Source organism: Aquila chrysaetos, chromosome 7 (assembly GCF_900496995.4).
Source record: "Aquila chrysaetos chrysaetos chromosome 7, bAquChr1.4, whole genome shotgun sequence".
Lineage (NCBI taxonomy): Eukaryota > Metazoa > Chordata > Aves > Accipitriformes > Accipitridae > Aquila > Aquila chrysaetos.
The window spans coordinates 35,706,057-35,721,120 of record NC_044010.1 but is presented as its reverse complement, the minus strand read 5'-3'; the positions used below and the strand labels follow the sequence as shown (position 1 = coordinate 35,721,120).

General features: G+C 48.5%; 1 protein-coding gene across 1 annotated transcript; it reads left to right on the top strand.

The window, feature by feature from the left end:
• The first annotated feature begins 1,613 nt into the window (after positions 1-1,613).
• Positions 1,614-5,403, top strand: LOC115343796 (fibulin-2-like). Its single transcript, XM_030020267.1, has 2 exons — positions 1,614-2,167; positions 3,972-5,403. The coding sequence occupies exon 2, from the start codon at positions 3,976-3,978 to the stop codon at positions 4,477-4,479; it is 504 nt and encodes a 167-aa protein (XP_029876127.1). The 5' UTR covers positions 1,614-2,167; positions 3,972-3,975; the 3' UTR covers positions 4,480-5,403.
• Positions 5,404-15,064: the final 9,661 nt, after the last annotated feature.

The following is a 15,064-nucleotide window of genomic DNA, read 5'->3' as shown; positions in this document are numbered from 1 at the left end:
GCCAAAGATGTTCCATTACTGTGAGTTTGAACAGAAACGGATATGATGCATTTGAACTGAATGCTTGCAGAGCAGGCTGCTGCCTGGCACGCTGAGCGTGCAGCGTGTGGGGCTGTGCGCTCACCTGGGCGTGCAAAATGTGGCAGCTCTGAAAAAAACCCAACCAGATGACAGGCTAACAGCACGTAACGACTGCCCAGACTTCTGCTGCTGTGAAGCTCTTCTCATTCCGCAGGGCACCTACGGCTCAGTCCAAACCCCAGCGCTCCCAGCAGCAGCAGCAGCGCTGCGGGGCAGTGGCTGCCAGCTGCAGGCAGGCTATGGGACAGGCAGCTCCACTTCATCAGAGGGTGAAGTAACTGCTGAATATTAAGCACGAATATTTACAACAGCTTCTGTATGTTAACTGTGAGTATGGGAACTTATAAAGTTGGGTGCAAGCTCCGGATGTTTTGGGATTGCTCCACCTGGGCTGCAGCCAGCCTCACCAAGGTGCTCCCAGGGCCCCTGTCCCCAGCAGGCACATCTGATGGTGGCATTGCCCCAGCCAGGGATGTTGGCATTGCATCTGCTGTAGTTTGCCACAGATTGTGACCTTGAGGATGCAAACGTGCCCCGTAGCACATGCCCAGGGCAGAGCACTGCCCCGCTGGCACCCTGGGGTGCTGGCTTGGGTATATGGGGTGGTAAGAGGGACCAGCTGGTGCTATCCTGCCTGCCGCATCTCTGGGGTGGAAACGGCCTCAGGAAGCAGGGGAAGAGGTTTCATTTGCCTTGTCTGCAGAAATCCCTGCAGGACCTGTAAACACGTGCCCGCACAGAGTGTTGGTGGCAGCAGCAAGACCAAGAGCGGAATGTTTCACCCACCATCCCTTCTCCCCGTATGCCCAGGGCTGCCCTCCGACAGTGACAGCCCCTTCCAGATAACTGGTCTTTCGCGTTCATATCCCTTCCCTAGCCACCGAGGCCCTATCAGTATTTTACGTATCCAGTGAGACACGGCTGCCCAACTCAGCGCAGCTCAGTGCTGTCGGGCTCTGGGGTGCACGGGGGTCCCACATACCTACCAGAGGAATGGGGATTTTCAGGCTTGAGGATCTGTGAGAGGGCAGCACGAGGAGGGCAAGGGCCGGGCAGCATCCCATCCCACTGCCCGGAGCGCAGCGCCCAGCTCCGGCGCAGGAGACGGACCCTGGTCCTGCAGCGGCAGCCCATGCTCCTCTCCCAACACCTCCAGCTCTGAGGGGTGCCTGTGTACGTGTGCATGGGGGAGCGTGTGCTCCCGAAACTCTTGCTGCTCTCCACAGTCCCGTCTGCTGCAAGATGTCTCTGCTCTTCATCCCATTGCTCTGCAGCGTTGGGGGGCACTTTTCCAAAGAGCTCATTAGTACATTAGGCCAAGAGGTTTTCACACCAGGGAGCAAATGGCCCAGAGGGAGCTTGGGCTACCCATGCCGGTCAGGGCACACGGGTTACACCCGCACGTGAAACTCATGCATACCTCCTCCGCTGAGATACACGGCCTCGGCTCCCTGCAGCTTAATCCAGAGGAAAACAGCCACGCAGGGTCTAAAGCGCTTTAAATGGTATGTGTCGAGCATGTGGTGCAGGAGGGCTGCCCGGCCTCGGGAAACTGTGTGGAGACAAGGATAAACCGAGAAGGTCCTTGCCCCCCTCTGGCTCCTGAAGGGGAGCGTTGTGGGGTGCATCACCCCAGAGCTGGCTGCCCTCCACGTGTGCTGCCTCGCTAGAGCTTTTAAATCATTTCGCTTCCCCTCTGGACACCGGCATCTGCGCCCCCAGCAGCCTGCGAAGCTCAGGGGGACGCTGACTCTTCAGAAACCCTGGCTGAAATCTGCAAAGAGGGGTGTGGGGAGGAGAGATGACAGACCTGCTGGGAGATGCCGGATTAGTCTGCGGTCAGGCGGGCTAAACCAACACCACTAGCAAGATAAGCATCTTGCTGGCCCTGCCCAGCCACCTTTTGCGCTACGGAGGAGGCTTCCCCGCCTCCCCTGTCTCTCCCCACCAGTGTTTCATCGCGGGGCCACCACCGGCGGCACATAAATAGAGGGCCCGGGCGGGCTGCGGGGCGAAGACCGGAGACGCGGCTCAGGGTCCCGCACCGCACCCCAGCGCCCGTCCCGCCTGGCCGGCCACCCCGCAGGTAACCAGCACCGCGCGGTGCCTCGCCGGCACGGCCGCGGCGGGGACTTGGCGCGGGGCAGGAGGGGAGCTCCTCGGCCAGCCTGCAGCCTGGTTTTCCAAAACTAAGGGGGAGGATGAAAACGTGGTTTGGCTGGAAACTGGCTCTGATGAAGAAGCCCGACTTCATTGCTAGGTGGGGTCAGAGGTTTCGGCAGTGAATGGGACTGCCGGGGTTGGACAGTGGTTTGGGTGTGCAAAACCTTTGACTCAATGGTGTCTGGCAGCGTTGTCCTGCTCTGTCTGTGTGTGAAGCCCAGAGGAACCAGGCGGCTGAAGCTGGGGCTGCCGGGAGAGAGCTCTCGGCATGGGGCTGCGGAAAGGAGATCCTCGCCGAGCGGCAGCGTTTCCACAGCGAGCGGGTCTGGGCTCTGTGCTGCCCGGCGCAGCGATCGCTCCGCTGGGAACGATGATAAAGTAACCAGTAGATTAAAATGTGTGAATGAAACGAAGGGGCAGAACAGTAACTTACAGCAAGGATGAAGCAGTTCCCAGTAACTTAAACAAGCAAGAGTTTGCTTTAAAAACGGGAAAGCTTTAAAGTCTTTCCTTTTCAAATTGAAGATGGATGGAGTTCATGCTTTCAAGTTTTTTTCTTTATAGTTATGCAATTTGGAAATACTTTTGTTTAAAGAAATGTTAAGAAGTAATTGCAAGTAGTTGCATGTCTGCAAGAGTAGGAAATGGGGGCTATCAAATGCACAGCATAAAGATAATGATATAATGGTAATCAAAGGTAGCACTGGGGCAACCGGAGAAGAGACCCACCTGGAAGGACCCAGGGCAGGAGGGAAGCAAGGGTATTTAATACATGTAAGGTCACTCAGACGGGGGAAGGGATCCAAAAGTGAAGGCTGCACTTAAGGAAATGTTGGGTCTTGGGAAGGTGGCAGTCTGAAAAAAGTCCACAGCCTTAAAACGGAGAAGGGAGTCAGCATGAGCTGCCAGGCGGTGCTGTGCATCCCAGGAGGTGTAAGTGGAGGAGGAGGAGGGAGCAGGCACAGGGAGGGGATTTCATGTCCGTGAATGGATCTCCACTTGAAAACCAGCTGGCCAAAAAACTGAAGGCGGCAGAGTCACACAGGAGTGCCCGCCATTGGAAACATCTTCCTTACAAAGCAAAGGCTTCACAAGTTGAGACAAGGACGAGGTGACCCTCTTGGCTTCCCGTGAGGGAGCGAGGTGGCTGGAAAAGGCAGGCAGCGAGCTGCCAGGTGGCAAGTGGCACAGCCTGAGGGGCTGGGAGCTGACACCCAGACCTAGTCCGTGGACAAGCAGGGTCCCAACTGCAGTGGTAGCCGCAGGATGAGCCACCAAAGCAGACAGCGCTTCTTTGAGCCCTTCGCGTGCCCGTGCCTGAATGCCTCCCAAGAACGATTAGTCGCTGAAATGTAAATTATAAGCATCAATACAGGGTCGAACAAGTGCTGTTCGCTGGCCAGGGCAACTGTGCCGAAGCTCAGCGCGTGCTGCAACGTGGACTTTGCTAAGCCAGCGCCCACGTTGCAGCCGTCTGAACACCCGGTGGGTGGAGGACACCTCGGTCGAGCCAGGATGAGCCTTTGGGCACAAAACGTTTTGTTTTAGAGCAAACCACCCCGCTCCCAGCAAGCTGCAGGTGAGCAGAACTACGGCTAACAGGCCTGTCGGGCAGAGGCAGCTGCGTCTCTTTAAACCTCGGCGGGGGGGGGGGTCCAGACCTTGGGGTTCTGGTGTGCCCATGCCTAGTGTGACGCCTGCGCCTACCTCCCCCTTTCTCTCCCCAGAAGCATGGCTCTCGCCGGCGCCCTTCGCCTGTCGCTCGCCTGCCTCCTGCTCCGCGCTGCGGCCCCGAAACCCACATGCGACCCCGGCACCTGCGCCCCGTGCCCCGGGAGGGACGACGCGGAGGGGCCGACCGCCGCCGGGAGCTGCTGCCCCCCCTGCCCCGCTCCCTGCGCCTGCCCCCGCTACCTGGAGAGCGACTGCGAGATGCAAGGCTTCGCCGGCGGCCGCGTCCCCGTCGGCACCTCCTTCTACATCGACTTTGCCCGCAAGCTCTGCACCTGCCAGCCCGGCGGGGACATCGCCTGCGCCCCGCTGTGCCCCCGCCTGCCCCCCAGCTGCCAGGCCGTGGGCAGCCCCGTGGCCGACGGCTGCCCCCGCTGCGTCTGCTACGACGAGGAGGAGATGGCGGTGCCCGCCGGCACCGTCACCGCCCGGGGTGGCCAGATTTGCACCTGCCCCCCCCAGGGGGGCCGGCTGCGGTGCGGCGCTGGCCAGAGCAAGGAGTGAAGCCCTCGTCTCGGCCGGCCGAGGGCAGGAGGACAGGGAAGGCTCTCGGGCAGCAGAAGGCTTTCTGCACCGTGGGGCGTCCTCGCTGAAAAGGGTTAAATGCTTCAGACTGTCCTAGAGGACTTGGCGATGAATACGGGCCGTGCCGCGGAGCGCTGGAGAGATGCCGCATTGTATGTCATTTATACGCCAGGGCAAAGTGTCTATAGCGGGTGAGCTTGCTTTGTTGTAAGGTTTGTTCCATGGCGGTGGGCTGTGAGAGATTAGATTGCTGCTAGCATGTAACTGAAACCAACGCAGTTATTTATTTATTTGTAAGATGATTGGGCTTTTGTACGTGTTTATGTTTATATAGTGCGTTTATATAACTTGCTCGATAAACTTCCTCCCGGGAGCGAGGTTTTCGCTTCCTATAATTCCATCAAGTTCAAAGTGGTGGCACCAAAACCAGAAGATTGGCTGACATCCCCCAATCAGGCTTTTTTTGAGGTGGGAGGAGTAGGCGGGTTAGCACATGGCTGTGTTCTTAGGAGGAGGCAAGCCCCTCTCGCGCCTCCAACCTCCAGAGCAAAGCCTTGAAGACTCACGTAAGGATGTTGGCAGTCAAAGCTCGATCCTTCACAGCCACCTCGATGAATCAGTTACCCAGGGCTGACCCTGTTGTCGGTCCCTGCCGTGTCCCGGTTCAGCAGGAATACCCCAAATTGCGTGTCAGTGAGTCTGTCCTCCTCACTCTTGCTCTCCCCTTACCACTGCTGGAGACATAGGATATGGCTGAACTGCATCTTCTGAATGCTTTGACATATATAGATATATACACACATATACATATATGTACAGGGAGACTGTAATAAAAAACACAGCTTCATCAGGCTGAGACGTTAACAAGTGTTAACTGTGTTCCTTCAAGGTATTGAATAAAATCAATTTTACCAATAAACTTCTGAAAACTTTACTGATAAGCACACATATACTTTCCTCATGCGTTAGTTGGTGTTACTTGGGCTAGGCAAGCCTCTCTCCAGCCGCCTTGGCCCTGGGTATACCTGGAAACATTAAACGTGGTCCCTGGCTTCTTTCCACATTCCTCTCGACTGCTCTGTCGGATGCCATTCGACTGCAAAAAACCAGTGAGCGGGCGGATGAGATCCAAGTGAAAGGCTAGAGAAAGATTGGAGGAAGCAGGTGAATTTGCTTTTCAAGACTAAACGAGGGTCCCTGCCAACTGGGGCTGTGGGAGGCTGACCCTGCCCAGGGCTCTGGTGACCCTCGTCCAGAGACGTGGGAGATCGGTGTGTCTGAAAAACTGCTGCACCTCAAAGCTGAGCCTGGGGAATACGGGCATCCGAGTGACTGCGCTGTCCCCCTCGGCATGGCCGCCCCACCGATGGCCCTCGGCTGGTAGCTGCAGGGTGGGAGCGGGCTGGGACCCCCAACCCGGCCTTTTCCCGAGGCTGGAGGGCTCTCGGGGACTCACCGGGCTGGTTCGGGGCCTCGCACCGGGCAGTTTGAGAGCACGCGAAGGGGACGTGCTGGGGACGTGCTCTGTGTGGGGGTAACTCCGTGGTCCTGCGCCGGCGGCTGCGGGGATGGGGGAAGCGAGTGAGCAGGAGAGAAGGATGCCTTTAACAGGGACAACGTGCCCCCTCCGGCACCCGGCCGTGCCCGGCAAGCTCCCCGGCAGACGGGACGACCCTTGCAGCCATCGCCCACCCCGCAGAGCCGAAGCGCTCGGCAGTTTCATCTCCCTCCTGCGCGATTTGCAGAAAACCACAGCGAACCTGAGGGCTGGTGAGGGTGAGGAAGAGCGCTCGCCGCAAACCGAGGTGCGGCGGGGCCTCACAGAAGCTGCCGCGGGGTGCCCGTGCCTCCGCGTGCCCCGCGTCCAGCCGGCCGCCGGGGCTCCCCAGCTCCAGCACAGGCCGAGCCCCCGGCCTCACGCACGTCCCTGCCCTCTTCCCAGAGGACGTGGTTCTGTCACGGGGAAAGGGGTTTTACCCAGCCTCCCTTCCCCCACCACTCTTCTCCATTTGGTTGAAAAAACCTCCTCGTTTTTAATAAGGTTAAAGCTCCCCGTCACCTTACGGACCAGACACCAGGCATCCCGCGCTGCTATTGAAGCCAGCAGCGCAAGAAATCCCTCCCATTACCAAGGCTTTTAATTATATGCTGTGCAGGTATTTACCAATAGCTGAATAAATTCACATCCTGTAGACGCTTGCAAGGTTTGAGTATTTTAGTCCGTGGGGTTACCTCTCATTTGTGTTTGCCGAGCATTTAAGGAAACCAGTTTGCAAGCGTAGTGGTCGGTTTTGCAAGTGTAGCGATTGTTCGGAGGCAGTCACGAGTGATTTGGGCAGACTCCTTGTCCCCTGGGAAGGGTGGTGGTCAGCTGAGGCTGTTTATTCTTTGTCACGCATCTTATCTGTCCCACCGCTTCCCCCCCCCCCCCCGCCTTGCGTGACTGATAACCTTTGAATAAGAGAGAATGACCGACAGACTGCGATCCCTGAATAATACCGGGTTTGTGTGAATGCTCTTTACACAGGGTCAGCATAGGAACAATGAGGAGTTATTCTTCAAACATCTGTGCAAAAAGTCCCTGCCAGCTCCTTTGCGAGCCACCCATTGTAGGTGGCGAAGAGTTTCGTTGCTCTGCCACCATCACCGATTTGAGGATAGCTTGCATCTCCAGCCTCTGCCTGGATGTCTCACAGGATCTGTGTCTACATTTCATCACACTGAAATAAGCAGCTGCATTATGCTACTTTTTCCATCAACAGCTGCACTAGCACAGGGAGAAAAGAGAAAAAAACCCAAACCTGTTCAAAGATGACACACCATTCAGTTCTTAGAATTTATTCACTTAGGTTTAACGTCTTGGTTTTTAGCATGCTTTATTTGAAGGGGTGTTTTCCTGAATTCTCCAACATGAATCACCCGTGTGCTTGTCTACATTTTGGACAAAGTATTGCTGGTATTGTTATTTATATTTTTCCAGCTCAGATTTTCCCCACGGTCTGGACATCAGCGTAGTTTTGTGAATACCCATTCGCATGGTCACTGTAATTTTGCGTCACAGCTAGGCACATGTTTGCAGGTAAGGAGCCATACATGTTTCTTAAGTACAAAGCAGCATACAAACTCCTGTACCTCCCTAAATGAGCCCTGAAAATTGAGTCAAAAGCTGAAATTTGCAACTCCTAAAAAGAACTCATTTCACGTATAGCGCAATCACGTTTGGGGCCATTGTTTGTGTTCTTCGGTGTCCCATAACTTTGTAAAAGATCATTACTGCTGCTGTGGAACTGACAGGGCCTTTCTTAATTGTATTAATGATTTAATCATTGATTTAAATAGACCCAGGTTTTGGGCATCAGTCCTTTTAACATGTCCTCTCAGTTCCTGCCTCACGAGGTTGTAAAATATTAGGGTAAAATATTCATGAGTGACAGCCCATTAGGAGATGTCCTTTTGGCAGAACTATATCCAGTGCCAAGAAGTTAAAGTATTTGCCCAAGCCCTTCTACCTTTCCTGACACCCTGCCAGAAGAAGTGAATTCCTCCTGGGTGGCTCACCAAACAACTTCAGCATCCCTGCTGCTCCGCTCCGCTCCCCCAGCCTGCACCTGCAAAGCCTGGGTGTAGGTGGTCAGCCATCTGTCATTTTGTTTAGATATTATGCTCTTAAATTGTCAGAAAACCTGATCCTGTGGCAGGTTCTGCGCTCTTGATTCCTGATCAGGATGAGAACAACGTGACAGAGGTTTCCTAGAGGATCCCCCAATTTAACTAAACCATACCCACTCAGTGTTGGCAACGGACTGACTACATCCCCCCAGAAATACTTTTTCTTTAAAATTTGGGGGCAGGGAGAGAGGTAGCATTTGACACTATCTTTTGAGTGTGTTCCTTACAGGAAATTTTCAGCGTATACGGTTGCCCTGACATGCCTGCTGGCATGCCAATGATGCAACGTACTGACCAACAAACAGCACAAGGAGGAGAACTAAACTCACACACACAAATGTTACTGGGTCAACATAAAAAGAAAAATATTATGAAGTCGGCCTACACCAGGACATTGAGCTGAAGCAGATTTTTAAAATATGACTTCTTCCCCTATCTCTTTGGTTCGGTATCACAGTGAAAAATGATGGACGTATTTTAGAAGAAACTGCAAACAATATCGCATGGTATTAAGAGAAGTCCCGATTGTTAGATGTTCTCTGCATTACAAATAACTGCCTTTCCTTCTTCCGTGTGGGTGGGCAGGGGGGACCAAAAATGTAGATTTGGCATTTAAAACAGATGTCCTCTGGGAAAAGCAGAGAAGCTGACACTTGGGTTACCTCAGTCAAAATTACCGAACAGCAATCAGGGGGCTGCATAAGAAAAGGGATTTACTGGGCAGGAGTTTCAGGGCAAACTCAATATATGCACAATTGATGCAGTATCTATTTTGCTTCTGAAATTTAAAACAGAAGTGGATTTTTCTGACCATTTATTAAGTGTAATTTCTTTAAATTAAGGATTTGCATGATTTAATAGGGAGGGGTTTTGCATGTTTCCCTAAGATGTGCATATTTTGTGATGCAGAGTATTAAAATATGCATTTCTAACCCTAAGACCTTTTACTAGAGCAAACACGAACATAAAAAAAAGCACGTACGTGACAAAAATGACACACATTCATTTGGGAAAATAATGTAAAAATTGCTTTAGGCCTAAAGTGATTTAGCTTTAGTGCATCTACGCTAAGGACAGCTTATTTTTAGTTATCATTCCAGTACTGCATTCATAGCAGCATCCACAACTCAGTTCTGTAAAGTTGCTGGGCTTTTTCCAGCAAAGCTGGCTTTGAATCTTGGAGTGATTTGCGGAGTCATTATTCAATGCTTCTCACAGTTCAAAAGCTCAAGAGACACAGGAAAAGTCTAGGGCATGTAATCAAGGATTAATTGTTGCCAGCTTTCAAAGAAAGGAAGGGGGGAGGAAAAAAAAAAAAAGAACAGGAATACAAAAACAGTTGTTTAAAAGCAGAATGGAGGATTGTAGAGGAAAATTATTATTTCTGTAGCTGCTCGAAGTGTCACTGCGTTTACAAGTGGCTCAGGAGTATTGTTTTGCCCAGCATCTGAAAAGCTGAAAAGGCAGCATAGGTATTATCTAACAAATGCCAACCCACTTCCTCAAAATTTGAGTTTCATTTGACGATGCTTCTCAAAATTTTCAAGAGCTTTCAAGGTCTCAATCCAGCTATAGTACTGAGTTACAGTTAATCAGAATCAGCTGTCCAAAACAGTCCTGTGTAAAAAAAAAAAAAAAGAAAAAAACACCCCCCAAACCCACAAAAAAAACCCCCTAAAAAACCCGAAACGCCAAACCACCCTCTTGTTCCAATATAAAAATAGTGAGACAACAGTAACAGAAATATTCTCTCTGTCCCTCCTGGCCTTAATTTGGATCTCACCCATGGAACCATATATACTCCCAAGTCTCTTAGAAAAATCAGTACCTGCACAGAAATTGGTTTTGCTTATGTAATGGCAGGTATAAATAAGTCCCCTTGTCTTTTCTGTGTGCTAGCCTCTGCTGAAAGTAAGCGGTCTAAATCTTAAAGACCAAATAACGTTATAAACTGAGCTACGCAGAAATGCGTAGTAAACATAATTTGATGAATGTTAATACATTAAGGAGAGTCTCTGCAGTTTGTAGCTCATAGTGAAAGGTTGCAGCGGGGCACTGCAAAAACAGCGTACAAGTCAATCACTAGTTTCTTAAGCATGATCTGCGTATTTTTCATGACTGTTAAAAATCTAAGTTTAAAAATGCTTGGATCTTAAAAAAATGTCTCTAAATTAAATTTTATTACCACATTCACATTTAGTATATGAATCAGTTTATATTGAGGATTCAGTGATCAACTTAACAAAAAGTGTGCTAGGAATTAAGTGTCAGGAGTAGGTCCAAGGGCCTAATTTTCTGACTTGTGCGAGTAGGGACACAAAGTCCAAGGACCAACAGGAAAGATAAACATCTGTAAGAGATTTTCCCTGGTGACTTCATAAGCTCTAGATCACACCTTAGTTGCATCAGGAAGACAAACCAAACCTGACCTACAAAGGTCACATTATTTTCAGGTTTTAGTAGGGTATCTAAATGGTGGCTTGTCATTTTGTTTTCTAAATACACTGCAGGCTTATTCCTGCATAGCTTGCACACTCTGAACTTGCATAAATTTAAATAGGCATTTAAAGTAAATACAGTACCTAGGACACGTCCCAGCCTTATCTGTTACTTTTTGCAGAATCCCCATTATTCCCTCATTTTAGGACTGAGGATATTTCTCTGGTTTTCTACAAAGAGGTATATTTAGAAACAGCCCTAAGTTGCATACTAAAGGCTTACTGTTTTGTAAACAGGTGCTCCACAAAAGCAAACCACTCATCAGTTACTTATGACTATGCTTCTAATTCCTGTAACGCCTTCTCAAAGAGGGGATTCATCTTTCAGGGGAATTTGAAACCAACAGACAAGAAATACAGTATACTGGACATAATTTAGGTGAAATAATCTGGTTTACAGGTTTTGGTTGGTTGGCTTTTTTTATTCTCTTCAGATTAGGAAAAAATTGGTCCCTGGCAGCAGTGGAGTTAAAACTATTTCCAATGATATCACCAGGAGTTACTCGCACTACTCTCAGGCACTCTGCTAACATCAGACAAAGAAATGATCAAATACTGCTGTGTCTAGAACACATACTGCTCAGCTAATCACAGCTTAACCCTTTAAAAACAAAATATGATCCAAAATCCTTGGGGACACGTTCTGGAGTAAATAAACCGCTATAAAAAGATCATTTTCTAAGAAAATGGTCAATCATGCTTATAACTGCAGTTTCTCCAGGGTAAGAGGAAATCCGTCGCAGTCGGTCAGAAAGCCGACAGAGACCCCGGCCCGCTGACCTGAACGGTTCTGACACAGCCCGTGAAATTCAGAGGAAGGTGCCCGCCGCCCGTCCCGCCGTTCCTCCCGGGGACGTCTGCCAAGCCAGGCAGGGCACCACGAGGCTGCGGCGGCTCCAGCGGGCGCAGCCCCACACCACCCCTCCAGCCCCGCGCGCGGGGATCGGGGCTCGACCGTTTGGGGATCACACGTGGGTGTCGCCGTGCCGGAGCCTGGGGAAGCAAGAGTAGGAATAAATGATGCTTCAGAGCTCAGCAGAAGTACCTCTTCTCTTCAGGGCACCCACGCCTGTCTGCGTCTTTGCTGAGTAAGACTCACACACACTGGATGAAATGAGTTTGAGTTTTGTGCTAGAGAGGAATCGCTATCTTCTAATAAAAAGGCTGCTTGTTTCCTAAAGGTTTCTCACTGAGTAGAACACGGTAATTTTAAAAATGCATTACAATCTATCTGGCTAAACAAGTTAACACGTGGGACTTGCACAGGGGAAGTCTTTTCAAATACATCGGGACCACATATGCTTGGAACCATTACTGAAAGTTTGATGTCCATGCCATTTTAATTAACAATTTTGAAACAATGACAAAAAAAACCCCAAAGTCACACACATTATGGACTATTTACCTGCTAATTCTTTCTTTCATCAAAGCTGCTCCTGCATACAAAAGCGTAATAAAAATCCCCATACTGCTAAGAACTAGTAAACAGTTTTCTTCATTTGCATAAACAAGAAAACTCAAACAAATAAAAAGGCCAAGGATTGTCCCTGGCCAAGAAATGGTTAACTAGTTTGAAACTATGTTCAAGACTTCTTGAAAACATATTTGCCTTTCAGCCAAACAATACTGTTAATGTTAAAGTAACGCAAATGCTTTGCTTTAAAAATGTGCTTTTTCTGTTCACAGAGAAACAGTAGTGTAAAAATAAATCAACCATGAAGCATATTTTCATTTTTAATTTTTTCCTTTGATAGATCAGTTGCTTCAAAATCCCTTAACAACCAAGGAAAAAAAAAAAGTTACAGGGTTCACATTTTAAAGATTGTCGATTGTATAGACCAAATGTTGCTAACCCACGGAAAGATTTACGGGCCACTTCTGTCACGACCCAAACCCACTGGATTCTATTAACGTGAAGTAAATATCTTTATAGCAGTCTACAAGGTTGGTAAGGCATTTCACTGCTTTCTCACACCTTGCTTTTCTCTGGCAAAACCAGCTGTGATCACTCAGCAGGTCCTAAAGAACTAAGTCACAGAAAAGGAACAGATTTTATATTTCCAGGTGACAAGAATGAACAAATAACATGATTTGGGCAATCACTTAAAAGCACATTAGTGCCAATTTTACTACGTTTTACACTGGATGATCAAGTTACTTTAGGACTTAAAAATTAAACAACCCAAAACCTATTTGAAGGAGCTTAGCAAGCCAAGGGCAGGGCTGGGGGTGGGGAAGGAATCCACACTGAGTTTGAGTTTGGCAAAACGAACCTGCTTTACTCTTCAGCTACACTGAACAGTAAAGACCAAAGTGTATTCAGCATGAGGCTGATCATTTGATCATTTGCACACTACAATTAAACGTGCATTTTCACGGATATGCTCTGTTTTTAGGAGATGGTGAGAGTTTGAATTTATTATTAGGAAACCAAAACATTTCACTTAATTGTTTAACATGCGAGATTTTCATGAGGGAATGAAGGTTAGTTACATTTCCAACAGGATTTCAAAACTACATTTTGCCTATTCAACTCTAAAAAGTAAGCTGAATATAAGGCTGAAAGGTTTAAAAGACTAATCAAAGTAACAGAAGTCAGAAAGACAATAACAGTACAGCACCTAAAAATGGGTAATTCATACATTTTTGACATTTATGTCTTGCATAGACAAATATTCATTTTTTTTTCCTCCCAAGACAACTCAGCTTCAGAAAATAAATCTTAAATCAACTTCAATTACAATTAAATGCATGTGTTCCAATTTTTCAAAATAACCAGGGTGGTTTGGGTTTTTGTTTAAGTGCTACAAGTCTAACGGTTTTATGACACTATCACCCATTGGAAAGACTTTATTTCACCCTTTGGGCTGTCAAGTTCATAACGTCAGGAAGCTGAACTGCCTTCTAATTCTTTTTCCAGGTGATTAGAGAAACAAATAGATACATTATTCATGCATTAAGTCTTTGTGGCCTTACTCCACCAGAATATCCATAAACCCAAAGCTACTTTTAAAGCACAGGAACTGGGAACTCTAACTCCTCAGTACAGGTCTGCCTTCTGGCCACATTCTGAACATCAAAACGATATGTGGTGCACACCAGGTCAACGCAAATTCCTGCCCTTCTAAGCCCTTTGTCCATACCCTGGTTTCCACTGGAAGAAAACCTAGGTATGCAGGCAAGACAAAGTTGGAGGGTTCTCCAAAAGGTTCCTAATAGTGATCAGGGACCAGAACAAGGAACCAATTCTCTTGCAGGTAAATGCAGCCCAACATGCACCCTTACAGAGTTTCCATGAGGTCAGCAAGACTCCACTTTAATCCAATATCCAGATCTAGGAAACTCTCTGCAGAGCCAGAGCTATGCCTGTTGATTCTAAATGATTTCCAACATGATTATTTCTTTGGAACAGTAATTTCAAAATATATCCTGATCAATTTGGAATTGATTTACTAAAACACAATGTTTCTAAAGTTAAAGAACAACCAGCTATTGCCTTGCCTGTTACAGAAATCTTGGAAAAATTGGACTGAGAACCCTGTTGTGGGTTAATGATCTAGTTTACATAGAAAACAAATTAAAAGTTTCAATAATCATAATTGCAGAAGAATTACATTGATTTTAAAAACAAATTAGTTCTATTGCATATGAATATGACTTCAATTGGGGGCAGGGGGGGATTATACATGGGTTTAAAGTTAGGTCCCCTATAAAGACTTTTTAACTAATGTAAACATGCACCTTTCCTGAATAGTTGTGCTGGTTTTGGCTGGGATAGAGTTAATTTTCTTCATAGCAGCTGGTATGGGGCTATGTTTTAGATTTGTGCTGAAAACAGTGTTATCGCTGAGCGGTGCTTACACAGCGTCAAGGCCTTTTCTGTTCCTCACCCCACCAGCGAGGAGGCTGGGGGTGCCCAAAAAGTTGGGAGGGAACCCAGCTGGGACAGCTGACCCCAACTGACCCAAGGGATATTCCAGACCATATGACGTCATGCTCAGCATATAAAGCTGGGGGAAGAAGGAGGAAGGGGGGGGACATTTGGAGTGATGGCGTTTGTCTTTCCAAGTAACTGTTACACGTGATAGAGCCCTGCTTTCCTGGAGATGGCTGAACACCTGCCTGCCCATGGGAAGTGGTGAATGAATTCCTTGTTTTGCTTTGCTTGTGTGCGTAGCTTTTGCTTTACCTATTAAACTGTCTTTACCTCAACTCACAAGTTTTCTCACTTTTACTTTTCCAATTCTCTCCCCCATTCCCATGTGGTGCGAGTGAGCAAGCAGCTGTGTGGTGCTTAGGTGCTGGCTGGGGTTAGACCACGACAATAGTGATGCTTTGCTTAAACCAGCAATCTTTCTTACACAGCAAAAAAGGAGGACACTTTTTTTTTTTTTTTA

Coding starts and splice junctions, on each gene's coding strand:
- LOC115343796 (XM_030020267.1), top strand. CDS start 3,976: ATGGCTCTCGCCGGCGCCCTTCGCCTGTCGCTCGCCTGCCTCCTGCTC.